The 27,279-nt window shown below is 61.0% G+C and overlaps 7 protein-coding genes and 2 non-coding genes across 9 annotated transcripts; 6 read left to right on the top strand and 3 right to left on the bottom strand.

Moving 5' to 3' along the window:
- Positions 1-239: 239 nt before the first annotated feature.
- On the top strand, positions 240-339 carry BXZ73DRAFT_t45. The gene has a single exon. It is a non-coding gene; the product is annotated as a tRNA-Arg (tRNA).
- Positions 340-1,924: 1,585 nt separating this feature from the next.
- BXZ73DRAFT_88326 (aspartate kinase) lies at positions 1,925-4,166 on the bottom strand (the record flags this gene model as incomplete). Its single annotated transcript, XM_048024900.1, has 10 exons — positions 1,925-1,944; positions 2,041-2,284; positions 2,344-2,550; positions 2,580-2,765; positions 2,843-3,093; positions 3,145-3,307; positions 3,372-3,452; positions 3,519-3,631; positions 3,733-3,929; positions 3,982-4,166. 10 exons carry the CDS (start codon positions 4,164-4,166, stop codon positions 1,925-1,927), a joined length of 1,647 nt encoding a protein of 548 aa, XP_047880864.1.
- A 621-nt stretch (positions 4,167-4,787) lies between these two features.
- Positions 4,788-7,677, top strand: BXZ73DRAFT_98355 (chaps-domain-containing protein; the record flags this gene model as incomplete). The annotated part of the gene is made up of 12 exons (XM_048027666.1): positions 4,788-4,829; positions 4,880-4,922; positions 4,980-5,053; positions 5,104-5,252; positions 5,306-5,398; positions 5,450-5,625; positions 5,678-5,863; positions 5,920-6,137; positions 6,187-6,333; positions 6,389-7,102; positions 7,161-7,454; positions 7,510-7,677. 12 exons carry the CDS (start codon positions 4,788-4,790, stop codon positions 7,675-7,677), a joined length of 2,304 nt encoding a protein of 767 aa, XP_047880863.1.
- Positions 7,678-9,608: 1,931 nt separating this feature from the next.
- On the bottom strand, positions 9,609-10,001 carry BXZ73DRAFT_29092 (uncharacterized protein; the record flags this gene model as incomplete). Its single annotated transcript, XM_048017770.1, has 2 exons — positions 9,609-9,850; positions 9,959-10,001. Coding segments are annotated over 2 exons (285 nt in total), but the record flags the coding sequence as incomplete, so codon positions are not given.
- Positions 10,002-14,799: 4,798 nt separating this feature from the next.
- On the bottom strand, positions 14,800-16,245 carry BXZ73DRAFT_88324 (uncharacterized protein; the record flags this gene model as incomplete). Its single annotated transcript, XM_048024899.1, has 5 exons — positions 14,800-14,869; positions 14,954-15,187; positions 15,313-15,555; positions 15,629-16,065; positions 16,123-16,245. 5 exons carry the CDS (start codon positions 16,243-16,245, stop codon positions 14,800-14,802), a joined length of 1,107 nt encoding a protein of 368 aa, XP_047880861.1.
- Positions 16,246-16,341: 96 nt separating this feature from the next.
- Positions 16,342-16,412, top strand: BXZ73DRAFT_t46. Its single transcript has one exon. It is a non-coding gene; the product is annotated as a tRNA-Gly (tRNA).
- A 1,069-nt stretch (positions 16,413-17,481) lies between these two features.
- On the top strand, positions 17,482-22,045 carry BXZ73DRAFT_42231 (AAA-domain-containing protein; the record flags this gene model as incomplete). Its single annotated transcript, XM_048018917.1, has 8 exons — positions 17,482-18,396; positions 18,446-18,608; positions 18,658-18,729; positions 18,782-18,955; positions 19,009-19,463; positions 19,532-19,664; positions 19,716-20,614; positions 20,666-22,045. 8 exons carry the CDS (start codon positions 17,482-17,484, stop codon positions 22,043-22,045), a joined length of 4,191 nt encoding a protein of 1,396 aa, XP_047880860.1.
- A 540-nt stretch (positions 22,046-22,585) lies between these two features.
- On the top strand, positions 22,586-23,994 carry BXZ73DRAFT_75108 (uncharacterized protein; the record flags this gene model as incomplete). Its single annotated transcript, XM_048022156.1, has 4 exons — positions 22,586-23,143; positions 23,177-23,433; positions 23,511-23,811; positions 23,890-23,994. 4 exons carry the CDS (start codon positions 22,586-22,588, stop codon positions 23,992-23,994), a joined length of 1,221 nt encoding a protein of 406 aa, XP_047880859.1.
- A 1,004-nt stretch (positions 23,995-24,998) lies between these two features.
- On the top strand, positions 24,999-27,243 carry BXZ73DRAFT_88321 (cytochrome P450 monooxygenase pc-bph; the record flags this gene model as incomplete). The annotated part of the gene is made up of 6 exons (XM_048024898.1): positions 24,999-25,221; positions 25,602-25,994; positions 26,070-26,505; positions 26,574-26,969; positions 27,018-27,117; positions 27,172-27,243. 6 exons carry the CDS (start codon positions 24,999-25,001, stop codon positions 27,241-27,243), a joined length of 1,620 nt encoding a protein of 539 aa, XP_047880858.1.
- Between the last annotated feature and the right edge of the window lie 36 nt (positions 27,244-27,279).

Raw genomic sequence — 27,279 nt, 5'->3', positions numbered from 1 at the left:
TTTGCCCACGAGGCCAATGCTCGAATCACCAGCCAACAGCCAAGCATCAGGCCCGTACTTGAGCAGCGATACAAGACATCCGGCCAGCACAAGTCTTTTCATCGAGCCTGTTCCTGCCGCATGGCAACCTGCTCATCGGACTCCGGAGGCATTCAAGGGCAGGCTGTATCCATCTCCTATTCGTTCGGCTGCGTTCAGCTAGAAAGGGCTATATACATGACAGGCAGTCAATGAAGCATGGCTACCTGGCGCAATGGTAGCGCGTTTGGCTTCGATCGCCGGCGGCTAAAGCAAGGTCACGTGACCAAAAGGTTGCAGGTTCGATCCCTGCGGTGGTCATTTTTATATCATATTCATCTGCGATTGCTTTGTTTTATTGGCCATGATGAATTCTTGCGGCAGCTCTGCTCGTGTGGACGCGTTTTAATCTTTAAACTCAACAAGATTGAGCATTTCTTTGAAAACGATCATCCAGACATTTCGTATGATGACAGTTGAGGTTATGGATCCACAGGAACAGCCCTCGGATCTGGCAACGGCTCACAACGATCACGAGCCCGAGAAAAAGACAAGCTTAGCCTGCAGGCTGCGACAGACAGCGGCATTTCTGTAACTCGTCGGTTTCCCGCATCTGTCGCTGCGGGGTTCGATACCAACGTCGTGAATACATCAACGTGCCTAACATCCCGCTCCCTGTTTTGTTGTCTACCATGTGCGTGGGCGCAACATCGTGGCTCTCATGCAGCGCCGCGCGTCTCTGCATCGGGCATCTCGCTTGCGAACGTGCCTTAAGCAACCAACACAACGGCTACACACGCGGGAATCTCCAGCGTTTCGCGACGACGAGAGCACGCACAGTGCTATGATGAAACAGATATGTCTGCACCAAGACCTCGCTTGCGCGAGCTTTGCATATGGCGCTCCCACCGCCCCACTCGGTGAACTTTCGCTGTCCGTGCTTGGTCGGGCGTGTACATCATGAAAAGCATCACCTGCCATGCTGAGCACGATGGCATCCGCCGACATGCTTCAACCACCCATGTGCGCGCTGACTCCGTCGGCCCACCCAAGAGCCCCGGAATCAACTGCGCGCTCGGGGGTGTTTTCCGAAACGCATCCGCCCCGGGTGAAGCCCGGAGGCTTCGACGACTCCTGACAGAACGGAACCGCCGGCTCGTGAGTCACCAGCAGGCTTCCTGACGCCTGGCGCGAGCCATCCGGACGCAAGCAGCACGCGGTCCACGCCAGCCAGCGGTGGCCGCTGCCTCCTCCGGCCCAGCTGAGGGTACTCTTGGCCCGCTTGCAGTTGCGCGTGTTCCAACAGAGCACGCACGGGCTTCGGGTGGGGCTGGGATCTCCATGTGCTTCGCCGTACGAACGAGATCAGGTGGGATCGGACTGCTCTGGCGAAGTGCGACGAACGCCCAGCGTGTCTCTGTCCCATGTCTTCGGAAAGACATGCGGATAGCTACACACAGTGTTTTCAACGAACGCTCCTTGCTAGGTGATAACCTACTGGCCATGGGGTGGCTTTGCCTCCCCTAACGCGGTGCGGTTCGCACCGCGCCCGAGCGCATTTTCGCACTTCACGACGACCCTGCGCTGTAATGCCCGAGGCCGCGCAGACACGGGGTGCAATGCAGGGCGACTTCTATCTTCTCGCAGGTCCACGGGCGGGGTTGCTCGGGCGCACACGGGATGGTGGAAGACGAGGGTAATACAATTCCACTCTGATTTTGACTGCGGTGACGGCACCGAACTTACATCATCCCCATGCTCCTCTCGCCCGTCCCTGGTGCGCTGTGAGAAGCCAGCGTCGGAGAACGTCACGAGGGTACCTGCGACCCTGGGACGAAACCTGACCATGAAAGAAGATTCCGCGACGACGTCACTCGACGTCGGCTTGCCGGCGAGCGTTGGGCGGTTAGAAGAGCCAGGGGCCAACTGGAAGGAGACGAGTGAGCTGCGAGTCATTCACACGCATTAACAAAGGACTGGCGTCCCGCCCCGTGCGTAGAGGAAGTGACAATGATGACGCACTGCGACCGCGTTCGCCCTCGTGCTTGATTTGCAGGCAGGCTTGGTGAATGAGGTTGAGTGCCTTCACGGCGTCACGACCATCGATGACGCATGAAATGTTGATTTCGTTCGCGCCTTGGCTGATCATCTCGATGTTCACGTTCCCCTGCCCGAGCGTGGTGAACATGCGGCCAGAGATACCGATCATGTTGCGCATCGAGCGCCCGACGAGCGAGAGGATGGCCATGTCGCGGGCGACGGTGACCTGCACGGAACGGTGGGGGTCAGAGTGCGGCTCGCGCGGGAGGCAGACAGCGGGCGCACCGTGCCGGTCTTCTTGAGCTCGCGCACGACGCGCTCCAGCACCTTTTTATCGAGGTTCTCCTCGATGGCCATACTGACGTACACCTCACTGGTACTGATGAGGTCGACGACGACGCCGTAGCGGTCGAGCGTCCCGAATATGCTCGCCAAGAACCCGTGCGAGACGTTCTTGCGATTTGAGTTGACGTTCAGCACGATGATGTGCTCCTTGATGGTACGGCGGTCGGTTGCCGTACCCTGTTGTGTTTGTCGCCTGTTGGAGACGCAAACGGAACGAACGACGGCACGGCTACCGCGGGGACGGGCGATTCCGTGCCGTTCAGGTGCGAGAGGTCGAAGTCTGGGTCGGGGTGAATCACAGTCCCGCCTCCTGTGGGATTCTCGACGTTCTTAATGCGGATGGGAATCTTGCGCCGAATAACCTGGGAACCACACACCAATCGCGGTCAGCATAAGCTCTGCAGCAAAGACGGCCGCCTGATGGACAGTAGGGACTTGCCTGATCCATCGTGAACGGGTGCACGACTTCGCTCCCGTAGTACGTGAGCTCGGCGGCCTCCTCAGGTGAGATGATCGGGATGAGCCTGGCTGTGGGGACCTTTCGTGGGTCCGCGGTGAAGATTCCATCGACTTCTTTCCAAATCTGGAGCTCCGACGCTCCCAGGCCGGCCGCCATGAGCGCAGCAAGAAGGTCTGTGTAGCCACGCCCAATCTGCTTGAGAAGAGAGCCAGGCACAGGCCCGAAGAAGCCTGAAATTAACATGAGCGTCGGGTCGCGATTAGATGTGAGAATGTGCGCACCGGTAACGACCGGAACGCGACTGCCACACTGCTTGATCCTCTCTGCGACTAATTCCGCGACGCGGTCATAAAAGTCTTGGTCAAGAGTGTCCGAGTCCGAGAAGTTCTCGCCTTCCGCTGCTGGAATGACGTTTTCCAGACTCACGAACTCAGCGTCGACGTTCTGATGGATGAACATGAGTATGACTGGATTTGCAGCGAGGAAACACTTACTCGATCCGCAATACGGCAGTCATTAGCTTGCATCCTAACCGTTCGCCAAAGCCAACGATGCTATCTCTAGACCTTGGGGATATCTCATCTATGATCTAGAAAGTCGCACGTTTAGCCGGCTGAGGGACGCTTCAAACCAGGCACGCTGCACGTTCACACACCTGAGTGGCAAACAGGAAGGACCGGATTGATTCGCAATCCCTGTCTATCTCGGCCTCCAACTCCTTGAGAATCTCAGGCTTCCTGATGACCGAGCGCGCAGCGTTGACGTGTTCTGAGCGGATGACGTCGACGGTAGTATTGAATGAAGGAGGCGTTGGTGTCATGGTGGACATTCCCAGGGCGGCCGCGATGGACTCCGACTTGGGGGAAGACTTCCCGGGCTTGTGAAGGGCGATGAATACTGCGTTAGCCTTGAGATCGAGCTGTCTCCAGGGGTCTCTGACGCGCTGTTATCCCGCTTCAAGGCTTCTCCTGCTGCTCGAAGGAGCAGATTTGTGGTACCGAGAGCCTTCGTAGAGCCTGAGCGTGCCGAACACACGATGACGACCTTGTGCTGGTCCAGATACTCTCTGATATCATGGGAATGAGAACGCAAAAATACGGTCGATTCTGTATACGCACGGGATGATCGTCTCTGCGATCTGCGCCGCGAATTTCCCAACGCTAGTCCCTCCAAATTTCTGGACAAGCCACTCGGCGGCGGGATCGATGGTGTTTTGGTGCATGTTCGGAGGTGTAGGAGGTGCTCCGGCTGAAGAAAGAGATGACGAGCGAGATGACGAAGGGGGTGTTGACGCGACGGACATGGCTCCGAGTGTTTTTTTTTTGCGAGGTCGGATAGAAGGAGCTCTGGTAATACACTGCCGGCAATCCAGCGTCAGAGTCCCCGTGGACACTGTTACGTGTCGAAACGTTACTCACCAACGCCAATATTGAAGGAAGCAGTCTGTATTGACGTGGTCCGTATGTGTAATATGTGGTCTCAAGTGTATGCGCCGCAGGCGGAGAGGTTTGGGGGTAGCATCTGGTCGGAAGGGATGGATGTGGGAAGCAGTTAAGGAGGGTGACTCAAGGACGAAGCATGCTGAAAGCGTGCACGGTAAATAAGGGCAGGATGCAAGAGAGGTCGCGGAGGAAATTGCCCTCGGAGCTGACTCGATGAAGTGGACCGGGCCATCCTTGCCGGGGCGGGCCTTGGGACGATCGCTTTCAGCATCTATATGGGCGCTTGTGGGACTGACCGGGCAAGAAAGCGCAATCAAAAGCCGTAAGAACGCTCAATAAGAGCCAGTAAGCTCGACTTTGAAGATGCCCTAAGCGGTGTAAGGCTGGCCTAGATCAGCGCCCAACGACGTACGCTGGGGCATACACGTCGGTACCCGTCCCTGCTCTACTCGCGTACCATCCCACATCCCCCTCCGGCTGTCATGGCGGAAGCGTCGTTCAAGGACGTACCGGAGTTATTCGAAGTGCGTTCCCTTGCCTGCAGTTCCTCCGGCCGCCCTCATGTGTTCCGCAGGTTGACTTGGGAGAGTCGCTCGTCGCGCGGACAGAGAGCCTCTGTTCGTCCCAATCTCCCTCGGTTTCTCCGCCGCCCGCCTAATCTCCTGTTCCTGCAGCGACATTCCGCGAACTTGGCCCGCCTGATCTCGTGCAAGTTCTGAAGACCAGCGGCCGGAGCGGGCAGCGCGATGTGAGTACATTCTCCAATATTGACGCCACCGCGTATTCAATGTGCTACAGCTCGGCTCGTATCACTACGTATCCGGAGTCGACGCCTCGTCTTCCGCGTCATTAGCCGCCTACATCAACTCCCTCACCTACAACATCGAAGACGACTCGGGTTGGTTTACGAAGGGAGCGTCATGGAAAGTCAAAAGCGGATGCTACTGGTACGTCTCTGCCCCCTCATGCGCTCGCTCCCAATGTGAACGCGCGATCGCAGCTGCTTCAACGCGTTTTCGCGTGTGGACGTCCGTGTAGACGTCAAAATCCCCGGAGGCGTTCAGGCGTATGTCGTTGACCTGCGCGGAGAGAGGTGCGTACCCCATATCTGCTGTGCGACGACTCCTTGTTCAACATGGCCTAGGCATGAGGCAACACTAGAGGTCTGGCAAGAGACATTCCTGTCCGCTCTTCTGCGCGCCATTCTCTACTCCGACGACCCTACCTACTGGCTTGAGGCATACCGCAAGCTAGACCCAATCACTACCCCCGAAGGCGAGATTCGGTTCGTGCAAGCCGCTGAAGCACTGTTCATGAAGGGTGAGATCCATCTGCCCGTGTCTTGTATGCCCCCTCCGTAACCGCGGCACAGGCTGGCAGGTTGGGTCGGATCCAGAGATACAAGTTGCAACAATTGTCTCCAACCATCTTACCGCTGCGATCATGAAGTACTTCGGAGACAGCGGCCGCTTCCAGCATGCTGCAAACCTGTTCGAAAAAATCTCTGCGAGGGAGCCAGAAGTATCATCACTACTTGCGAAGAGCTACTTGGGAATGAGTGAGCGTACCCATAATGCGTCTTCATCCCCAAACCCCTAACACGATACCCTTCAGACGAGGAAGTGAAAGCTGTACAGATCATGGGTGGTGCTGTCCAGCAGACCCCACAGTCCTACACCCTCCTCCATGTCCAATGCGAATTCCTCCGTAGCAAAGGCAAGCACGAATGGGCTCTCAAGCTTGCTCGCCAGGCAGTCAACTGTGCGCCAAGCGAGTTCGTCACATGGGAGAAGTTGACTGAGTGCTACATTGACCTTGGCCAGTATGAGAATGTACGTACTTGTCCAACCATCGAACCTCCCTCATCTCACAACACTCCAGGCCCTCCTTACGCTCAACTCATGTCCAATGTTCACTTACAACGGCCGAGATGCTCACCGCAACCTCTCCCCCGCTCGTGTGCACCTCCCCCCCAAGGGCACCATCGTGGAGATCTTGCCAGAGAGGGTGAAGACGGAAGACGACGAGGTGAGTTCTTGGGTTGTCTCACACCCCGAACCCCTCTCACAACCGCACCCCCTAGGCCGACCCCGCCCTGCTCCGCCTCCCCGCCCCCGGCCTCCGCGGCACATGGGCCCGCGCCTACGCGCTGCTCACCCGCCTCGTGTCGCAGATCGGCTGGGACGAGCTCCTGAAGACGAGGAGCTACGTGTTCGTGATGGAGGAGGAGTACCGCATGCAGAAGCAGACCGAGCAGCCCCCGTCCGCGGCGGCGTCCAAGGTCTTCCACGAGGACGGGTCCGTGGTCTCCCCGCGGCGCGGCGTGTCGCTGCAGGGCCAAGCGGCCGCCGCTGCGGACGACGACGCATCCACGCGCGGGATGGCGTCCCCGAGCGAGTCCGACCGGCACGGGGACGCGAAGGCCGACGGGGACGGCGATGGGGAGTCGGAGACGCTCGTCGCGGGCGCGAATGGCATCCCGACGATCCGGATATCGACCGAGAGCGCGCGGGAGGCGGCGTCGGCCGCGAAGCCATTGAACGGGGATGCGGCGAAGGAGGAAGAGGAAGAGGAGGCGGAGGAGGCGGAGACGGAGACGGAGCCCAAGGAGAACGGCGAGGTGGCGGACGAGGTAACCAAGAACGGGATCAAGGACCCTGCGCTCGAGAAGCCGGTGCAGGCGGCAGAGAACCCGGAGGGCGAGGGCGGGGCGTCGCCCTCCCAGGAGCCGTTCTCGTTCAGCAACAAGCGGCTGTGCGAGCGGTGGCTCGACAACCTGTTTATGGTCCTCTATGAGGTGAGCATCTTGTCGTCTCTGGCGTTGCGCGTCGCGAGATTGAGCACGGGAACGCCAGGACTTGCGCGTGTGGACGATCTTCCGCGCCGAGGTCGCGCACTTCAAGACGCAGCACGTCGCGTACCGCAAGACCGGGCTCGAGTGGGAGATCCTGGGTGACCTCGGCATGCGCCTGCACCACAAGGAGGAGGCGAAGGAGGCGTACCAGCGCTGCCTGGACACCCCCCGCTACGCGTACAAGCCGTGGTCGAAGCTCCTGGACATGTACGCCGAGGAGGGCGACATCCAGCGCTCCCTCCAGGCCGCCGTCCGCGTCGCCGCGTACCAGTGGGGCGACTACGCCGAGATGACGGTGAGTCTGACCATGCCGGAGTCGGATGTCGACGACGCTAACCTTGTCCGCGCAGTACCCCACCCAGATCGCGCGCTGCTTCTTCAAGCTCGGGCAGATCCACGGCCACGCCAAGATCCAGTGGTCGCTGCTCAGCATGGGCCTCCCCGACCCGGTCGCGAAAATCATGGAGAGCTACCTCGTATACGGGCGCACGTTCAAGGTCGAGGGCTACGACTTCTAGTCGGACGACTTTCACTCCCACCTTCCGTTAAATCACCCGGCGTCCCAACGTGTCCCCCCTCGTTCGCCCCTTCGTTCTCGCTACCTTATGCGCTCGACGCCGGACCACTTGCTACTTTACCGACTGCTTCTGGAAGTGTAGACCTGTCGTATGCGGGGCCGAGCCCGTGCGCACCCGCGGGTGCAGGGACGGCGGCTAGCTATTTTTCGTATCTTATTATCAATACATACTGGGTATCCTTTTGGTATCCTTGGTGCCTTATTTGCACTCAGTTGTCGAGCCGCTCAGATTCCATGTCAAATCTCGACGTCGCATCATATTTGCTGGCCGTTTGCACTGCAGGGGATGTGTGAGCGGGGTACATGCTTTCCGTGGACGCCGTCGACGGTCCCTGTATACGGTCCACCCCACCTATCTCCCACTTCCGCCCGGACCATCAACTGCGCGGCCGCACACCGGCCACCAGCCACCGCTCTAGGTTGACTGCGCAGCGGGGCTTGTCAAAGAAGCGGCTCGGCCGTCCGGAAGGAATCCAAAGTTGACTTTGAGCCTCGTTGGCAGTTGCTCGACCTCGCCTCCGCATAATGTGCACACCCGTGCGTCCTCGGCCTCCCTTGAATAAGTATCCACTTTCGTCCTCCACAGCACCGTTCCAAGTTTACCCAGCCAACCGCGCGCGGCGTTCGTCGTATGTACTATATGTGTGTGCACACGCACCGACGGACTCCACACAGTGCATACGGGTATGTACGCACCCTGGCAATGAGCTGCACGACGTCGACTCGGCCGGAGCCCGCGGACGTCAGGTACCGAAAGGCCTCTGCGCCTCGACACGTTGCCACCTGCCCGGGTCGCGACACGAGTGGGCTAGGTTCCCAGTGCTATCCACCGCGGGGCTTCGACGTCTCGAGCGCGCGGCTCCGAGGCACCGAACCTTCGCTGGCCAGATACGCCGCGCACGGCACTGAGCAGGTACCGCGTTCGTCACCGGTTCATGTTCCAACGCCGTACGTGACCAGCGCACCGCGTCATCAGCCTGGCACACGCGTCCACCGTCGCCAACTTGGAGCTTGAAGTCGCACTGGCCGTCATCAATTCATCCGCGACGCGCACCGCTCTGCACGAACGCATGCTGGCTGTGAATATTGCAGGATCACCGTCCGGCCGCCTCGAGGGCGAAATGCAGTGCCGGGGGGCGTGGACCACCACGCGTGCGGTCTGCGTGAGGGCCGATTGATGCCTGTGGCCCGTCGGTGTCCACATACGCCCACATTAGGGGCCACACCACGCGCAGGCCACGAGGAGAGGCACTGGAGCGGGGAGCGACGGACATTGATAAACTGCATAAAGCCGCGCGTTCGTGCGTGTACGGTGGCGTAGTAGGGTGTTTTGAACGAGGCAGAGATTAGGCGGTGCGTCGGAGAGGTGGCAGACATGGGACATATGCATGTAGCTGTGCGGTATGCGGTGCGGGAGGTGGTCATACAGGCCTAACAATACAGTGTATGTGTGTGCGGATGAGTGATGGTTCGGATCGAGAGATGATGATGTGCGGAGAACAGCGATGAGCGGTGAATGGGGGAGATGCAGATGCGAACAGTCTAAGAAGGCGGAGAACGGAAAAAGACGCGATGAAACACTGGGGCCGCTGCGGTGCGCGCAGACGTGCCCCGGTGTACCCTCGTGCTGGCGGAGGAGCGCGTCAATCGCGAGATCCCAGTCGGGTCAAGGGGGATGGCGCGGGTGCGGCGATGTGCGGCGGCGACGTCGAATGGGTGGGGTGCCACAATCCGACAGAACGTGTCGCGCGACTACGATCGCTGGACGCGCATGGGGAGCGCGCACGGTACGGGAAGGGGGAGCGACCTTGATCGGGTCGCGTGCATGGAGCGGCCTGAGTGCGGGTGGCGGAAGTGCTGGTGGGGGTGTGCGCGGGCGGCCATAGAGTGCTTCTGGAGGCGGGCGACGACGTCGCGGGCGAGGAAGACGGTGCCCTTGTCCTCCTCGTAGAGCGTGGCGCCGTCGGCGATGGGCTCGAGGATGTGCATGTCCGCGGGGTGGACGGTGGCGCGGTGCGAGAAGCGGAACTGGGTGATGAACTCGTGCCGGAAGACGTGGACGTCCGCGACCATGAGCGCGGAGGCCATTCCGCCGGGCGCGGGCGTGTGGGGCACTGCGAGCGGCGAGCGGGAGTCACGCGCGCGGGGCGGGAAAGAACAAAGACACGGGTGACGCGAGAGTGAGCAGGGGAATGACGTCGGGGCACGGGCAGGGCGCTCACCTTGGACGAGGCAGACGTCGCCATGCAATCTGGCGAGCGCGAAGGACAGCTTTTGGTCGAGGAGGGGGGCGGAGAGGCTCGGGGCGGCCGCGGGCGGGACGGGGACGTTGAAGGGGGGCATGGCGTGGCAGAGGGCGGGCATGGTCGGCGTCGGGGGTTATATGGCGCGAAAGAGCGGCGGTGAGTTTGGGCGGGGTTCGAGCGATCGCGCACAGGAGACGTACGGGGGCGGATCGGGGCGTGGCGAGTTGCGCGCCCGGCTTTATATGTCCTCCGCAGTCGGAGGAGCGCGACGAGGAGTGGCAGGTGGTGGCAGGCGCGGACACACGCCTCGGCCTCGCGCGCTCGCGCCCACCCAGACGCCAGACGCCGACGCGAGCGATTAGCCGCCGGTCGCCCCCGTTTCATCCCCGTTCCCCGTCTCCGTCGTCCTCCATCGCCCCCCGGTCGTCGTTGTCGTCGTCGACCCTGCTGCAACGTGTCGCACAACAAGCCTGCCCTTGTCCACTCGGCCGAGCCGCATCCGATCGTGCGCCAACCGCCGCCTCACGAGCGCCCAGCATCTTTGCTTGACGTCGTCGCCAGACCACGGCAGCGTCTGCGCGCGCCACGCTCACCGAACGGGCGATTTGGGGACCCCCGCTCTCGCCGCCTGGCACCCATGACCACGAGCCGCGCGCGGACGCTGTCTATCTGGCCTCCATCTGCGATTCTCCATCCGCTTCCGCGGCTGTGGCAGCCATCCGAAGGCCCGCCGGAGCTCTGGGCTGCGCACCGCCGGACACAGCTGCCCAACCCGTCCGCGCCTTCCCACATCTCCCTTCCAGAAGCCTCGCGCGAGCTCGCCGGCTGGCGCGCGTGATGAGCGTTCTTCGACATCATGCATATCGTGCATTCATGACTCGCGCCCACCGGATTCCCGGCCAATTCCCGGTGGCTTGCAAGGACTGTCCATTCTGACGCTGGGCGGGCCAGCGCGCGCTCATTCGATGTCCGACCATCGTCGTCCGCCGTCGCCGTCGCCGGGGGAAATTTGGTCGCGAGCTGGATCCGACGGGTGGCACGGGCATCATCCGCGCGAGCGACCTACTGCATCACCAGCTGCCGGAGTGGAATCGATAGGGTGAGCCCAGCTCAATCGCCCCATCTCTCCATCTCCCCGCCATCTCCACAGCTCGCGCAATATCTCCGGAATTCGACTCATGATTTCTCGCGCGCGCACGCGTTTTTCCGATCGACGGACGGCGTTGAAAATCGCGCGGGCGAGACGCCCGGCCGCGGACCGCCTCGGACGCTGGCTCGGGAGAAAATGGAAGACTTGAAAGCTCCACCGACGCCGGCCGTCCCAGACCTCGAGCCTGCAGGGAGCGAATGGAACCGGCCGTCGGCCGACGCCGGCGATCGCGGCCTTGTCTCCGTCGCAAGTACGTCCATAATCCCCGAGGCCGTTCGAGGCCGCTCGCTGGCGGGTGGGTCGGGTGGTGCGCAGAGGCCCAGAGCCGTCGAGGACACGCCATGACTCGTCGAGTCGTCGAGGTTAATCTATCTTTACTACCCTCGCTGACACGCTCCGGCACGAGTTAGATCTGGAGACCCGCACGCCGATCGCCCCCGCCGGGACGCAACGGTCCGACCGGCGATCATGTACGCGCCGGTGCACGCTATTCAAAATGTTTTGACATGCAGTGGGCCAGGTCTTCTGGGTCCGTCGTCCGCCGCCAGCGTTCGACCTTAGCCATGCTCGGGCGAGCCGGGAGGGGTCTGCACGCGGCCACTTGAAGACAGGTAACGTACACCACTCTACCCGCGCAACGCCGTCACGTATGTGCACTGGCGGAAGGCCGAGGTGAGTTGCGCTTAAAGTAGCCCCCTTACGTCTTGTGCACTGGAATCCTCCCTTATCATACGCCCATTCAGGCGGTCCGTGGTCCTGTGATCCGCCTCGACCGTCGAGACCGATAGGGGACAGAACGGGCTGTACTTCAGCACTTCGAAACTCGCCACCCTCGATATCGCTTGCGATCGCGTGCGGGGGTTAGCGGACGCCACAAGGCTGCTCCACTTCGTCGAGGCGGGGGATCTAGCTGCTGTGGCTTCGACCGGGTGGCGCAGGGTAGCGCGCCGTTCTGCGGGGCCCGATCGCGGATAGTACCATGTATGGAGTACTTGGCGTTCCCATCGACGTCCTTGAAACCGGTGTGATGTGCGCGTTCGTCTGCACCTTCAGCAATCCTCATGAGACCTGGGGATCTGCATGGGATGTCATGATGAATTACAAAGTCAAATTTGTGAAGGAAACGCTCATGGAGTGCAGCATCCGCAATTAATGTCCAGACGTTCTCAGCATTGCTATCTGCATTAGCGCGCGGTCGGCTCGAGGCTCGCGGTATGGGTTTTGCATCCCCGTGTGGGCTGCGTACAGGGCCTGAGGTGACATTGCCGAGGCGACATTTCGCGACGACGAAATCTCCGCCTTTGAGCAACTATCGTTCTTTCCTTTTCCTGCATTTTTGTTCGCCCCGAAAGAATCGACATATATGGTTTCAAGTTGAAGGGCCAAGAGGAATCGACGAGGGAACGGACAACATACGGCGCCCGTGTGCACATCCGGTAAAGGCCCAGGACTAGTGCGCACCCCGTTAAAGCCATCGCAGCCCGCGAGACGGCGGTCGCGCGACCGATCGGCGACGGGCCCACGGGTGTGTCGCGTGCGACCGGTGGGGTACGGTAACGTACACGAGGATCTGCGCTCCAGCTTCCGTGACTCCTCGCGCCTCTAAGTAAGTTTCCTTCCGTAGATCAAAGCGCCGGAGGTGGGGCGCGCGTCTGCACCACCTAGTAGCACTGAAGGAGCTCGGTAAGTTAAGCTTGCGGCACCTGAGCGAGGACGCACGTCCGAACTGGCGGAGATGGGATGGGCGAGGACCCGGAGACGAAGGGCTTCCATCCCCCGCGACCCAACCTCCGCCCCGCCCCGCAGACGCAAGCGCGACACGTGTTGCGGGGCACTAGCACACACGCGACGCCCACGAGGAGGCTCTATCTCGAGCTTGGGCGTCGAACGTCGCGGCGTGCGTGCTGCACCGCACGCCTGTGAACCACGATCGCACGGAATGTGCGTGCGCTGCGGACGCAGACGTCCACCGGCGAGGTTTACTTACACACTCGCCGAGGTCGCCGCCGCTCGAACCTTCGGGGGCCGCGGACGGCTGCGGCGGCGCACGCGGGGACGCTCGGGCAATAGGCTTCCCACACGTCCCTTCCTCTCGCCGCAGCACGAGCGTCCGAGCCTTTCGAAGCCGCTCGTAGTCTCCCGAGCGCCGGATACTGGGAGCGTCGAGGTGCGTGCGCCGGGAGCGGGTTCGCACCGTCGTCGACGGCGCGGCTGCGCGCGTTCTCAGGGATGTGATGGGTGCGCGAGAGCTTGGGAGAAAGGACTGGTACGGGGGCGTGAGCACGATCGATGGCGAGGGCAGGGAGGACTCGGGCTCACCACCTCCAGGCGTCCTTGGGATCCTGGGACCCGGCTCCCGATCAAAGTGTCAAGGGCCTCAGAAGAGGCGGAAGGGGCGGTGGGCGCAGACACAGAACCTCGGCCGCAGCTGGGAACGTCGGACGAAACATCGAAGGCGAACGTTTGAACCTTCGTGCAGACATAGGCGCCTTTGCGGTCTTCTCTGATGCGTGCATGAATAGATGGAGGGCCAGAGAAGCGAAGCACAGTACTTCAAACTTGCTTCATCCCGGTGCGCGTCGGGTCGGCGGTGCGCGGGGTGCCTGTGCGACGTAATGCCGGACGCGGACTGGTGGTCGGAGCAGCGGTCGAAGAGTCGGTGTGCAGGCGGAGAGGAAGTTGCAGGGCAAACCTTCGAAGTCAACCCCGGGCTCAGTGGACGGCAGCTGAGTAAGCGTACCAAATCTGGGTTCAAGGCCGCGACTTGTCGGTCCACGCCCAAGTGGCATTGGCTACATTCTGGAGTTGAACGGTTGCAGACTGGGAGGTAGACTAGGCGGTGTTTGTCATCCGATGTCCGAAGTTCTCGCCGCTGATGTCAGACCAATGCTGCGGGGAAGGGATGAGGGCGGAGAGAAGCGTGTTAGCGTTCAGCGAGAGCGATGCAGATGGGAACTTGTCATCTAGGAACGAACGGGCCTGTGTGTGTCCAACTGAGTAGACCTGTGTGGGTGCTGGATAAAGGCATCAGGGCGTTGCGGGATGCCGTTGGTGCGATGAAGCTGTGCAGGTACCAGGAAGCGTGAAAGATGCGGCCACTGAAATGTAGGCTGAAGCAGTGAAAGTAGGTTAAAGTGTTCCATGATAAGTAGATGGCTTGATTAGGTTGCTGTCCTTCAGACACAGCTGACGGGTGAGGTGGGAATGGTCCGCGAGGGTTGACAAAAACAGACGGATGTAAGCGAAGGTCCTTCGTAGAAATCCATTTCAGGACCGCCATGTATGCGTCTCTCCTGAAAGGTTGACATGAACCTACGAATCAGTAACGTGGACGGAAACCACTTGCCTCCTGTGAGCTTCGCGCAGGCCACGTGGAGAACACTTGCGATACATGTGCATCTAACTTGCATGATTCAGACAGGAGCAGAGACATTATTTGGTCCATTCATAACGGAGGTACGTTACTTGTTACCTATCGTACAAAGATACGATGTCCAAGAAGGCACCATCAATCCGTCGATACATCGTACTATCATACATCCTCATCTTGTGGGCTCATCTACGACCTTTGAAGGTCGATGACGAGGTCATCGAGATGGGAAACTGCTCACAGTGAGCAGACTGGAGACTGGGATGCAAGGAAATCGAACACACCGATGATTCCCCCTTAGTGGCCGTTCACCATGGAACCTCTAGCACCAACACTCCAACCCTCGCCGCCGCCCGACCTTGCTTCTCTAGGAGGTGGGGAATCCGGGTTCTCGATTACCGGGGTCTCCATCTCCTCGAGCACGTCGATCATGAAGCCCTCCGACGCCGACCTCTCCCTAGGCTGCCTCGGCACCAGCGACCCGGTCTCGGCCACCCTCGCCCCCCGCTCGACACTCTCCCGTCTGCTCTGCCCCAAGCCGTGCGTCGACGGCCGCCCCCTGAGGCTCCCGGTCTCCGCCACGCGCGCGGCCGAGTTCCGGCGCGAGCGGAAGCCCATGGGCGAGTGCGCGACGGACTCGGGCAGGCTCGGCGCGAGCGGGGCCGCGGGCGACCCGAAGGACGAGCTGAGCGACGGCGGGGGCACGGCCGGGTACGAGAGCAGCGTGCGGGGGGTCCCGGGGGCCGCGGCGGCGGTCCCGAACGCGGGGGGCTCGCGGCGGAGGCGGGCGTGGTGAGGTGCGTCGCGTACGACGCGGGGAACGGCGACTGCGCGGCGGGCGAGAACGGGAACGGGGAGGTGGACGCGGAGGAGGGCGAGTGCGAGAGCGGGGTCGTCGACGCGGAGGCGGAGGTGGATTCGGGCTGCGCGCGGGGGCGCCGGATCTGAGAGGGCGGACGAGGGATAGGGACCGCGGCAGCGGAGGGGCGCGAGGGAGGGATGGGGATGTGGGCGGGAGCGTGGATCGAAGTGGTGGGTGAGGCGGAGGTAGAGCTTGAGCGGCGGTGTGTGGGTTGGGAGAGTGGGTCGGTTTGGCCGAGTCCTATGAGATTGTCGACGGGGAGACCGAGCTGCACAGCGGGCTCGGTTATGATATAACACGGAAAGGAGGGCGAGACTTACCCGTCGTCGATGTTGTATGAGCTCTTCTCTGTAGATCTCGTTCAACCGAGAGATCCGGACGAAGTCCTGTTCTGTCTCAACCAGACGGCTCCTCAATGCTTCGTTCTCTCTCCTCAGCGCGTCGATGATCATGTCCGGGGAAGGATCACCATTGGACCTGCTGAGCAGATGTGCAAGTTGGGCCGTTGTGCGGAAGTCTTGGGGAGATACGCTCCCGCTGCCATTCACGTGGGACGGACCTGCTTGCGGCTGCGGCTGCTGCAACTGCTGTTGCTGCTGTTGAGCCAGCCTCAATGCTGTGAGCTCGCGCGAAAGCCTGTTGACATGCGATTCAGACTCCGCTTCCAACACATTCTCGAGTTCAATCTTCTCCTCTCGCAGCTAGAGACAAGTGGACAGGAGTCAGTGAAAAGCTATTTTAGAGCCAAGAAAGCTGACCTGCTCCAGCTTCCTGGATAGAATGTTGATGATGCGCTCCTCTTCAGCTTCATACTGATAGATGAGGTCCTCTCTGCTGCTGGAACTGGTTGATAACCGGCGAATGGGAGGTGAGACAGACATGGAGAGTTGCGTGCCATTTGCCTGGTGCTCTCATGCACTGACCTCCGATCGTGGAGCGTGCTCAATTCATAAAAGCTTGGCATTGGAACGCTATGAGCATTAATGGGGTAGTGGTAACCTGGGTCGTTGCCATCGACCCGCCGGGGGTTCGATTCCCCCTTAATGCATGGTATTTTCCCGTTAAGTTTTGTCTCCAATCGGAGATTTAACTCCGCTTCTACTCCGCTACAAGTTCAGCCTCCGCTTGCCGTCAGTAAACCTTCTGGCGTTGAGGGCAGCGTTCCGCACGATGTTGGTGCGCGTTTTGCTCTCGTACCTCCATCTGAACTTCCCAATACACTCTCATCTCCCACGGCTCATCAGGCATCCTTCACGCACGCATCCTGTCGGGGTGAAAGTTTCATGCAAGATCCTCTGTGTGCATTTCATTGCGAATGAACTGGTCTAGGTATGTCTGTGTGTATTGTTTGGGATTGTGGAGAGAAGGAAAGTAGGAGGAGGGCAATGGGGCAGCAGCCAGTTGGTTGTGGAGAAGGAGACGTGCAAGGTTTTCGACACAATCTCTCTTCACGGGACACACACCAACCGTTGCGATATCAGACGGTATAGTGGTGGGTCAGCGACAACTGGGACGGGGTCGAAGCTGTTGTCCTCACGGAGATGGACGCTTTGCAGGAGGAGAGGGAGATAGACGCGGACCGGTAAGCATCGCCACTCCCCGCAAATAGCGGTAAACACCCAACATGCGTCTATGCCCTTCAAGACAAACGCCATCTCCCTCCTTGTCATATCCTTGGATACTCTTCCTTCGTCGACTTCTCGACCTCTGGAGAACGGTGTATGCGCGCGTACTGCTGGTGCATGACAAAGCGCGAAGAGAAGCTGTGAGCACATCGCTTCGAGTGCGGTCGTCTTTCCATGAGCTTCAACTTTCCTACGGGCGAAGCGTTCAGCTTTCCACCGAACTTCCTGCCCGATCCTCAGCCTCCGCAGCCTTTTTCCAACGCCATCCCCCCTTCTGGTCCTTCTTTTGACGATCATCAATATCTCCCTCCGTCGCAGCACTCCCACCAATTCCCCGGGTACAACAATTACATCGACCCTGACTCTCTGACCTACCAACAACCCTTCCTCACCCACCGTCCCGCCCAACCTCAAGTACCCACGTATCCCATAGACCCTCTTTTGGTCCCTTCAAGTCCCCACTCAACCAACTTAACCATCAAACTTCCTGCCATGCCTCCCACCACCCGGGGTGCCTCACGTCACCAGCCCAGTAGCCCTACAGCTTCAGGCTCCGAATACCATGAGAGCAACGCGTCCGCTCCCGCAGAAGACGAACCGAAAGTGCCAGAAGAGGAGGAGGAGGAACCCGTGGAGTTCGGAGTGTCGCAACGGGGTCGGCGAGTCCAGCGCAAATCCTACAAAGAATCTGCGAGCGAGGACGACCCTATCGACATCATCCCCAAGAAGGGCAAGCGTCAGCTCGTGCCAGATGACGAAGACGAGGACGAAGAGGAAGAAGCATCGTCTCGGTACGCCCTACGGACACGCAGCAACAGGAGACGCCCCGACATCTTGCCTGATTTCATCGCGAGCGACGACGAAGACGGAGAACCTCGAGCCGGGAGATATCCAACACGAAACAGGAACAAGAGCGCGGCCAACGGGCAGACAAACGGAGGTCGAATCACACGACGTTCCAACGGCCGGTCGCAACCGAAAGCCTCTTCGTCTCGCGCGACGCGTTCCTCTAGACGGACGCGTTCTTCCGCCAACAACGAAGAGGACGAGGATGGATATGTAGACGAACCTTCCTCTGGGTCGGCAGATGGCGAAGGTTCTCTGGACGAAGCCCCTGTTACCTCCCCCGAGCCAGCCATGGACGTGGACGTGGACGCCGACGCGGATGGAGAAGGGGACGGAGACGGAGACGGAGAGCCCGAAACGGACGGTAAACCCTATTCCTTGCGCCAGCGAGCAAAGATCAACTATGCCATTCCGCCACCCATCGAGGAGATGCGAGCACCACCAAAGCCTCGCACCGGCGGAATGAAGTCCCATTCCCGTTCAAATCGGCCTAAAGCTCCTGGCTGGAGTGCTACGGGAGCGGAACTCAGTCGGTGGATGGGTGCGCCTGCGGATGATTCGGTACGTGTCTTGAAACTGTTTCGTCGGACAGCTACCCATCGTGTCGCAGGACTCGGACAATCCCACTCGAACACCTCGCAAACAAGGGGGAGGACTTGGCGGTACTGCTGGAAACATGTTTGCAGGAGGTGTCGGTACGGGTGGATTCTTGCCTGGCGACCTTGCAGCTGCGGCCGGTACGCCTTCAAATCTTGGTAAAGTCAACGACGCTGGTATGTTTTTATCACCACCCTGTGTCCATCCCCTAAATGCGCACTTCAGCTTTGGCGGACGCCGATCCTCTTGGTGTCAATCAAAATGTTACATTCGACGAGGTCGGAGGCTTGGATGACCGTGAGTCCGCTTCGGGTTTCGTGACGTTCCTCTGTTGATGCGTGTGATCTAGATATCAACTCTCTGAAGGAGATGACACTACTGCCGCTCTTGTATCCTGAAGTCTTCCAACGTTTCAACCTCACACCACCCAGGGGAGTCTTGTTCCATGGACCACCAGGGACTGGTAAGACGCTTCTGGCTCGTGCGCTCGCTGCCAGCTGTCGCTCGAATGGCAAAGGCATCTGTGAGTTGCCTTCTTGTGATGTCTGGTCGCCCAAGGCTTACCCTTCCTTTTAGCCTTCTTCATGCGCAAGGGTGCCGACTGTCTGTCGAAGTGGGTCGGAGAAGCTGAACGTCAACTTCGTCTACTCTTCGAGGAGGCCCGCAACCAGCAACCGAGTATCATCTTCTTCGACGAGATCGATGGTCTCGCTCCTGTCCGGTCGTCAAAGCAAGACCAGATTCACGCTTCTATCGTGTCGACACTCTTGGCGCTCATGGACGGGATGGACGGCCGCGGCCAAGTCGTCGTTATCGGCGCGACCAACCGGCCCGACGCAGTCGACCCCGCGCTGCGACGTCCTGGTCGGTTCGACAGGGAGTTCTACTTCCCCCTACCCGGCCTCGATGCGAGGGAGAAGATTGTCCGTATCATGACGCAGAAGTGGGCGGGATGGGACGGCGAGAAGGGCGTGGAGAATGCGAAGGGTCTGGCGAAGTTGACGAAGGGATATGGTGGTGCTGACATGCGGGTGAGTGCAATTGATCGCTTCGACGCGCGGACTGTCCCCCTCCTCGGATGTTCATACCACTAGCGCAGGCGTTGTGCACGGAAGCCGCCCTCAACGCCGTCCAACGTCGGTATCCCCAAATCTATAAGTCGAACGATCGCCTGCTGCTCAAGCCGGAAACTATCGAGGTTGAGTTGAGGGATTTCATGATCGCCATCAAGAGTATGTCTCTCAATGCATTTCACTGGTTCACCTTCTCACGTTTTGTACCAGAACTTGTCCCTTCTTCTGCGCGCTCTGTGTCCTCTGCTGCATCACCCCTTCCCACTCAACTCGAAGCCATCCTCCGGGAGCCTCTTGAGAAGATGAAGGAGGTCATCAGCAAGGTACTTCCCACCAGCAAAAAGCGCACTGCCCTTGAGGAAGCCGAATGGGAAGACGAGGGTTCCGAGGGCGCACTTGAGCGCGAGGTCATGATGCAGTCCATGGAGACGCTCCGGATATACCGGCCAAGAGTGGTGCTCCACGGGCCCGTGGGCATGGGCCACGGATATGTCGCTGCCGCTGCTCTCCACCACCTCGAAGGCTACCATATTCAAAGTCTGGATCTCGGCTCTCTCCTCAGCGACGCAACACGATCGCCAGAAGCCGCCATCGTCCAGCTCTTCGTCGAAGCAAAACGCCACCAACCCTCGGTCGTCTACATCCCCTCGCTCATTGGGTGGTGTTCGGCGGTGACTGAAACCGCGCGGACGACAGTGCGTGCGATGCTGGACACCCTGGCTCCTACGGACCCTGTGCTGCTGCTCGCCGTCGTCGACGGTGCTTTCACCGACCTTCCCCGCGACGTTCGCCAGTGGTTTGGGTCCACTCGGGAGAACCGTGTCGCCCTTGTGGCGCCCACGGCATCTCAAAGAGAGGTATTCTTCGAGGGTCTCATGCAGGACGTACGTCGACCGCCAAATCACTTCCCGGATGGTATACAGCGCAAAAAGCGGGTGCTTGAAGTTCTCCCCATCGCTCCTCCTTTGGAACCTCGTCAGCCCTCGCAACAAGAACTAGCTGTACAAGAGGCAGCCGATCAGCGCGTGGTCACGCTGCTGAAGTACCGCCTTGGTCCCATCCTCAGCGAACTCAAGCGGAAGTTCAAGCGATTCACCAAGCGAGCTGCGGTAAGTGCCACATTCTCTAAATCAGCTCGTGTGCTTATTTATGCTTTACAGGAGGAGTACAACTACGACTTCAGCGCGCCGCCGCCGCCACAAATCCATGTGATCTCCACCGCCGTCCAGGTGCACACAGGGCCCAACGGCGTCGCAGAGGTCGTCAATGAAACACGGATGGAAGACGTTGTCGAGATCGTGCCGGAAGAGCCTCAGATGCAGGTTCAAGAGCAACTCGTCCAGGACCCTCCCCTCTTCGATATGGATCTCGAGCGCATGAACGTGGAGCTGTACAAGGGGCGCTACCTTACCCCCGAAGACCTTCTGGACGACATTCGGAAGATCGTCCACAATGCCGGCGTCCGTCATAACGAGGACCCCGAGCGCCTCTTCCGCGCCCAAGCCATGCTCACTGCTGCAGAGGTCAGCGTCCAGGACTTCGACCCCCAGTTCCGGATGGAGTGCCAGAGGATGGCGGCACGTGAGCGCAAGCGGCGAGAGGACTTCCGGAAGGAGAAGGAGAAGGGGCGCGCTGAACAGGAGGAGCAGCAAGCAGCGGCGAATGGAACGTACGCGCCGGGCACGCGCCGGAGCGCACGGAACAACGGCAAGGAGCCCGAGATGGGCATCCAAGACGTCGGTATGCTCGAGCGCAAGCTGAAGCGACAGCGGTCGAACGGTGCGGAGGCGACTCCGTCCGAAGACGAGAACGGGGAGCGAGTATCGAAGAAGGTCCGCACGGACGGCGAGGGTTCGGTGGACGGCGAGCGGACCCAGCCCGCGGACGCGCCGCTCTCCCCCGCAGCAAACGGGGGGCGTTCGAGCGTGCGCTTCGCCGATGAAGTGCAGCTCGCGCCTACCTCGTCCTCGCCGAAGCTCAACGGGATCCCGGAGGACCAGGAGCAGCCGTCGTCGGAGCCAGAGCCTCGCACGGGCGGCTTCGATCCCGCGCTGCTCAATCCCGCGTCGCCCGTGACGGACCTCCAGCACGGCATGCCCACCGACCCTCCAGACAACCCCTTCTCCGTGTACGCGCGACAGGCGACGGAACAGCCGGAGCAGCAGCCTAGTAGCGACCCCCAGCCGTCGGAGCCTCACCCCGCTCCCGATAGCGACCAACTCATGGACACGCAAGCCACCGAGCCCGTCGAGTCTCAGCCAGAGCAGCCGATGGAGGTCGAGGTTGAGCGCGAGCCCACGCCTCTGCCCGACTTCTACCTCGACGAAGCGGCGCTCCAGGGCTTGAAGACCTACCTCCGGGATGCGACGGCTTCGCTGAACGTGGAGCAGCTGGAACAGCTGCGTGCGACGTGTCTGGGGTTGGTGTGGCGGCACCGGCAGGACTGGGACCGGGAGGTGCTGTTGAGGGAGTTGAAGGCGGAAGCTCAGACGTTTGTCGAGGAGGTCGCGTTGGACGACATGGACGCGTCGTCGCCGTGATGGGACGGATCCGGGACGTCATCTGTAGATTATTACTTGCGACTAGTATGCTTGCTCTACCTCTTCACTGTCTTGTCGTGTTCGTGCAAACCCGCTACTTATAAGCTATGTCATTGCATTACATAAATGAAAACTACAAGTTCTATTGTCTGCCTAGCCTGTCGACATGCGAAGAGAGTGTGCATTCGCGGGACAGTCTTTATTGCCATAGCCCTAGTTGGGCTGACAATGACTGGGCGGAGGGGTGAGAAAGCGGACGAGACACAGTTTGATGTGGACGCTTCCCGCGAGTGCTCCGCGGCGGGCACGAGGCGGCTTGGGCGGGCGGCTGAGGCCGACGGAGGCCCGAAATGGGAATTCCGGGACGCGGAGCAGGAGGGAGCACCGCCGGCGTCGTGACTCGAGCGGGAGTCGCGGCTGATTGGTGATTGGTGATGGGTATATATCGTGCTGGCGCGCCAACGAAGCCGCACTTCCCTTTTGCCCCCGACTTGGACGACTGCGTCGCTCTGCTGCAGCGTCAAACTCTTTTGTGTGACAATGGCAGGCTTTGCATACCATCAATACGTGGACTATTCAAACCCGACCACTCCCCGCGTGTACGCCTGGGAGGTCGCGTCCTCAGCATCAACCTCAGAACACGACCCAACGCTGCAACTCCAAGACGTGTCCCCGCCCCACCACCAGCCTCAACAGCTCCAGCCCCAAATCTCACCTAGCCAGCTACATCTTCAGCAGCTTCCGCCTCCTCTGCCTCCTCACCATCTACAGCAGGTTCACCAGCAGCCCTCGCCGCCGCCGCAGGAGCCTCCTCAATCACAATTTTCAGTTCAAGGGCACTACGCCCCCCGTCAGCCTCAACCGCAGCTCCAGACAATCCAAGTACGACCTGCAGCGGTCTCCACCCAGCCCCAGTACCGCTTTGAAACGATCACCGAGGAAGACTTCGTGCCGGGCCCGACGGGCGGCTCCTCACGCCGACGCGCCTCTTCCAAGCCCCCATTACAGGTTGACACCTCCGCGTCGACTTCGACGCGTCAGGGGTCGTCGTCGGTGCCCGCGGGGAGCCCCGCGGCTCTGTCCGCGGGCGCAGGACCGGTGCGTGTTCCACACACACGCGCGGCCGCGCAGGCCGCGCATCCGTACCGTCGCCCGCAGTCGGTGGACGCAGGCGCAGGACCGGCGCATGTGAGAGCGCGCCGAGTGAGTGACCAGGGGCAGCCTTCGGGCGCGCAGACGCCTGGCGGCGCGGTGGGCGGCGACGGCACGGCGGTCGTGCCGCCCACAGTTGGGACGTCGATGGGCGCGCCGTGTCCGGCAGCGGACGCGTGGCGTGAGGGGCTGCTCGGGCTGCAGGCGGCGGCGGCGGCGGCGGGGATGGACACCAGGTGCGTCGTCGCTCGCGCTCGCGCTCTCCCTCCTCCCCCGCGCGCGCCGCCTCATCCTCCGTCGTTCATCTCTTCAGTTTCTCGATGGAGGGCGCGTCGCTGGTGTCGTCGACGCGCCAGCTCGGCGCGCGGCGGTACGCGATCCGCGCGGACGTGCACTACAGCGCGGAAGAGGGCGTGATGACGGCGATGCTTGAGCTGCCCGGCGTGAAGCGCGGCGACCTGCGCGTCACGCTTTCCGTGTGTCCGTTCAGTCGTGTGCGTCAAGTGAGCATCGCGGGCACCGCGCGCTCCCTCCTCCCCAGCACCGGCCACGGCGTGCGCGAGCGCAAGTTCGGCGAGTTCTTCAGGACGCTAGCCGTCCCCCCGGAGACCAAGGTGCGTCCGGTCGCTGTGCCCCGGTATCTGCGTATGCGTGGGTGGGCCCTGACTAGGGTGTGCGGGGGGCGCCGATAGCCTGAAGACGTCGCGGTCAGCCTCGAAGACGGCATCCTCACGCTGAAGATACCCTGCGGCGCGCCGGCCGCGCCAGAAGCCCCGCAAGAGATTGCCGTGCTGTGAAGTCGACACCATCGATGTTCAACGTAACGTTCGGCCTCGTCAACGCTATCGCAAGCCTTCTGTGTGATCCCGCAGCTCTGCACATGTATCCATTGGACCCCTCCCCCCTCCGCTCTGCCACATCCAGCTCAGCCATCCATCATGCCCCCATGCTCTTCCCACTCACCCATGTCTTGCATTCTGTTGACACATACAACACTGCCCGCCACGACCCTTGGAACCAAAATGTATATGTACGCTTCCGTCCGTGCTGGAACCTCGATTCCCTAATGGCTCTATAACCCCCTCAATCACGTAGGATACCTGGACTCGCCCTCGAGGCCGATAATGTAGCGCGTCAGGCGCGGTGCCGTGGTACTTTTGTATTTATCCGTAGGATATAGTAGTAGACAACGCATTGAAGACTTTGTACAAATGTTGCACATCCTCGACATGCATGTGAGTGACCGGGGCTTCCCATTGCATCCGGTGATAGCCGGAGGGGTGCAGCGACATCTTCTCTGAGCTCTTGCTGAGTTCTCTCTTCCATGTTCGCAGCGGTTGGCAGGATTGACCTCTTTGCTTGCAGATTTCAGCACTCATCAACGCATCACTGCTCCGTTACGAAGCCTCCGTCCTGCTGGTGTGCGGATGAGGCCTTGAGGATGTGGGCAGGTGACACGGTGCTGTGTGGGCAATGCGCCTGTATGCGCGTACGTCCGATCCGCACTTCTGAACGAATCCTGAACTCAACGTCCCACGAAGCGTCCGGCTGTCAGGTCGGCCCCCTCCACCTTTGGCGAGCATCGAGTCTACTGCGATCCCGACCGCGGCTTCTCTGAGGGAACCTCATGCGCACGCGGTCGTCGTTGCGGGGTGACAGATGGCCATGCTCGTCCATGGCAGCTGAGAGCTTGAGAGGGCCCTGGGAATGCAGGTGCCCCTGACTTCGCGCCTAAGCGACCGTTGCACGCCTACTTATACCCGTCCCAGACGATCCATGCAGCACAGACCCTCCCTCCGCCATGATCATCCTCGACGGCCTCTTCAGCCTCGACTGGCGCACTTGGGCCGGTCTCGTGCTCGCCATCCCCGTCCTCGTCCACCTCGTCCCGTACTTGCGCGACCCCTACGGGTTCCGCCGCTTCCCCGGACCCTCCATTGCGGCACTGTCCGACATCTGGCTGGGACGGGTCGCTGGTGAAGGGCATCGCTCTGAGAGGGTGCATGAGCTGCACCAGAAGCACGGTGAGTGTTTGTCACCATTGGCCTCCGTTGCCGTGTTCCTTGTGTGTTCCGTCCGGTCACGGTCGGCGGAAGTGCTCGTGATTGAGGTCGTTTAGTCTGGGCGTTGGACTGCGTGACCACAGTCCAGGGCCCGTGCTGTGGGGAGTCATTCCGTCGGAGCGTTGGCCCGCACACGAGAAGTGTGACAGTGGGATATAGACGGCCGGGATGGCGTAATCGGCGACTCGGCAAACTCACGTTATCGAACGACCTGTTCGTCCCCGCGCACGGGGTCAACACGGTCTGCCAACACCTTTCGCAACTTGCCATCGCAGGCAGCCTCACCCATCCTGAAGCCCCGGCATTGGCACATCACGCTAACAGTGTCCTTTTTTCCGTAGGAACGTTCATCCGCATCGCGCCCAACCACCTCTCCGTGGCCGACCCCGACGCTCTCCAGATCGTGTACGGGCATGGCACAGGAACCCTCAAGGCCAACTTTTATGACGCCTTCGTTTCTATCCAGCGCGGCCTCTTCAACACGCGTTCCCGACTCCAGCACGCTCGCAAGCGCAAAATCGTGTCGGCTATCTTCTCGCAGAAGAACGTTCTGGAGTTCGAGCCTCATGTTCGCCACCACCTCTCCGCGCTCTTTGGTCAATGGGATCGCCTCTGCGATGGTGGTGTGAAGGGTATCTCTGGCGACGAAGGGGAGGGCGGATGGAGCGGGCGCGATGGGCGCGTCTGGTTTGACTGCCTGCCTTGGTACAACTACCTTGCGTTCGACATCATCGGTACGCGTCTCTCATCCCGCTTCTCGCGCCCGCCCTCCCTCCCCTCACCCGCGCACTTCCCACCTCCTCCTGCAGGCGACCTCGCGTTCGGCGCCCCGTTCGGGATGCTCGTCGCATGCAAAGACTCCGCGCCCGTCGCGATCTCCCAAAAGGCTGCCATGGCCGGCTACGGCGACACGGAGGGCGCGGTCGAGGTCCAACACTTCCCCGCCGTCCAGGTCCTCAACGACCGCGGCGAGTACTCGGCCACGATGGGCGTCCTCCCCCCGAGCTGGCGGCCGCTCGCGAAGAAGCTCCCGTGGTTCGCGCGGGGCAGCGCGGCTGTGCAGCGCCTCGCGGGCATCGCCGTCGCCGCGGTCGCGAAGCGGCTCGCCGCGCCCGCCGCGGACCGCGTCGACCTCCTCGCGAAGCTCCAGGAGGGCCGGGACGACGACGGGCAGCCCATGGGCCGCGAGGAGCTCACCGCGGAGGCGCTCACGCAGCTCATCGCGGGCTCCGACACCACGTCCAAGTGAGTCCCAGGATGCCCGTCTCGGGCCGAGTCGGGGGCGCTGCTGACGCCTCCCGCGCGCCGCGTAGCTCCTCGTGCGCGATCACGTACCACCTCGCCCGGAACCAGCACGCGCAGCGGGCGCTCCAGCAGGAGCTCGACGCCGCGCTCGCGAACGAGGACGACCCGGTGACGTCGTTCGAGGCCGTCAAGCGCCTGCCGTACCTCGACGCGGTCATCAACGAGGCCCTCCGCGTGCACGCGACGTCCGGGATCGGCCTCCCTCGCCTCGTTCCCCCCGGGGGGCTCACCGTGTCCGGCCACCACTTCCCCGAAGGCGCCGTGCTGTCTGTGCCGACGTACACGATCCACCGGGACCCGAAGGTCTGGGGCGAGGACGTGGACGCGTTCCGGCCGGAGCGCTGGTTCGAGCAGGACAAGGCGGAGATCCAGAAGGCGTTCAACCCGTTCTCGTTCGGACCGCGGTGAGTGCGTCCTGACCGGGTTGTTCACGGGGACTCACGTGCGATCAGGAGCTGCGTCGGACGGAACTTGGCGAGCTTGGAGCTTCTTGTGATCGTAGCGTCTATCTTCCACCGATACCACTTCGTGCTGGAAGATCCGGACAAGCAGGTGCGTAATCGGCGAGGAGTGGTCGTCGTCTAGGAGGCTGACAGATCCGGTCAGCTGGAGACCCGCGAAGGATTCCTGAGGAAGCCGGTGGATTGTATGGTCGGCATGAAGCGCCGACAGCTTTGAGGCATCACGCGTATCAGGTGCATTCGGCCATTGAAC

Source organism: Epithele typhae, assembly GCF_022376455.1.
Source record: "Epithele typhae strain CBS 203.58 chromosome Unknown BXZ73scaffold_7, whole genome shotgun sequence".
In the NCBI taxonomy this organism is placed as follows: Eukaryota; Fungi; Basidiomycota; class Agaricomycetes; order Polyporales; family Epitheliaceae; genus Epithele; species Epithele typhae.
Note: the sequence above shows the minus strand (reverse complement) of the source record. Positions and strands in the feature narration are given on the sequence as shown.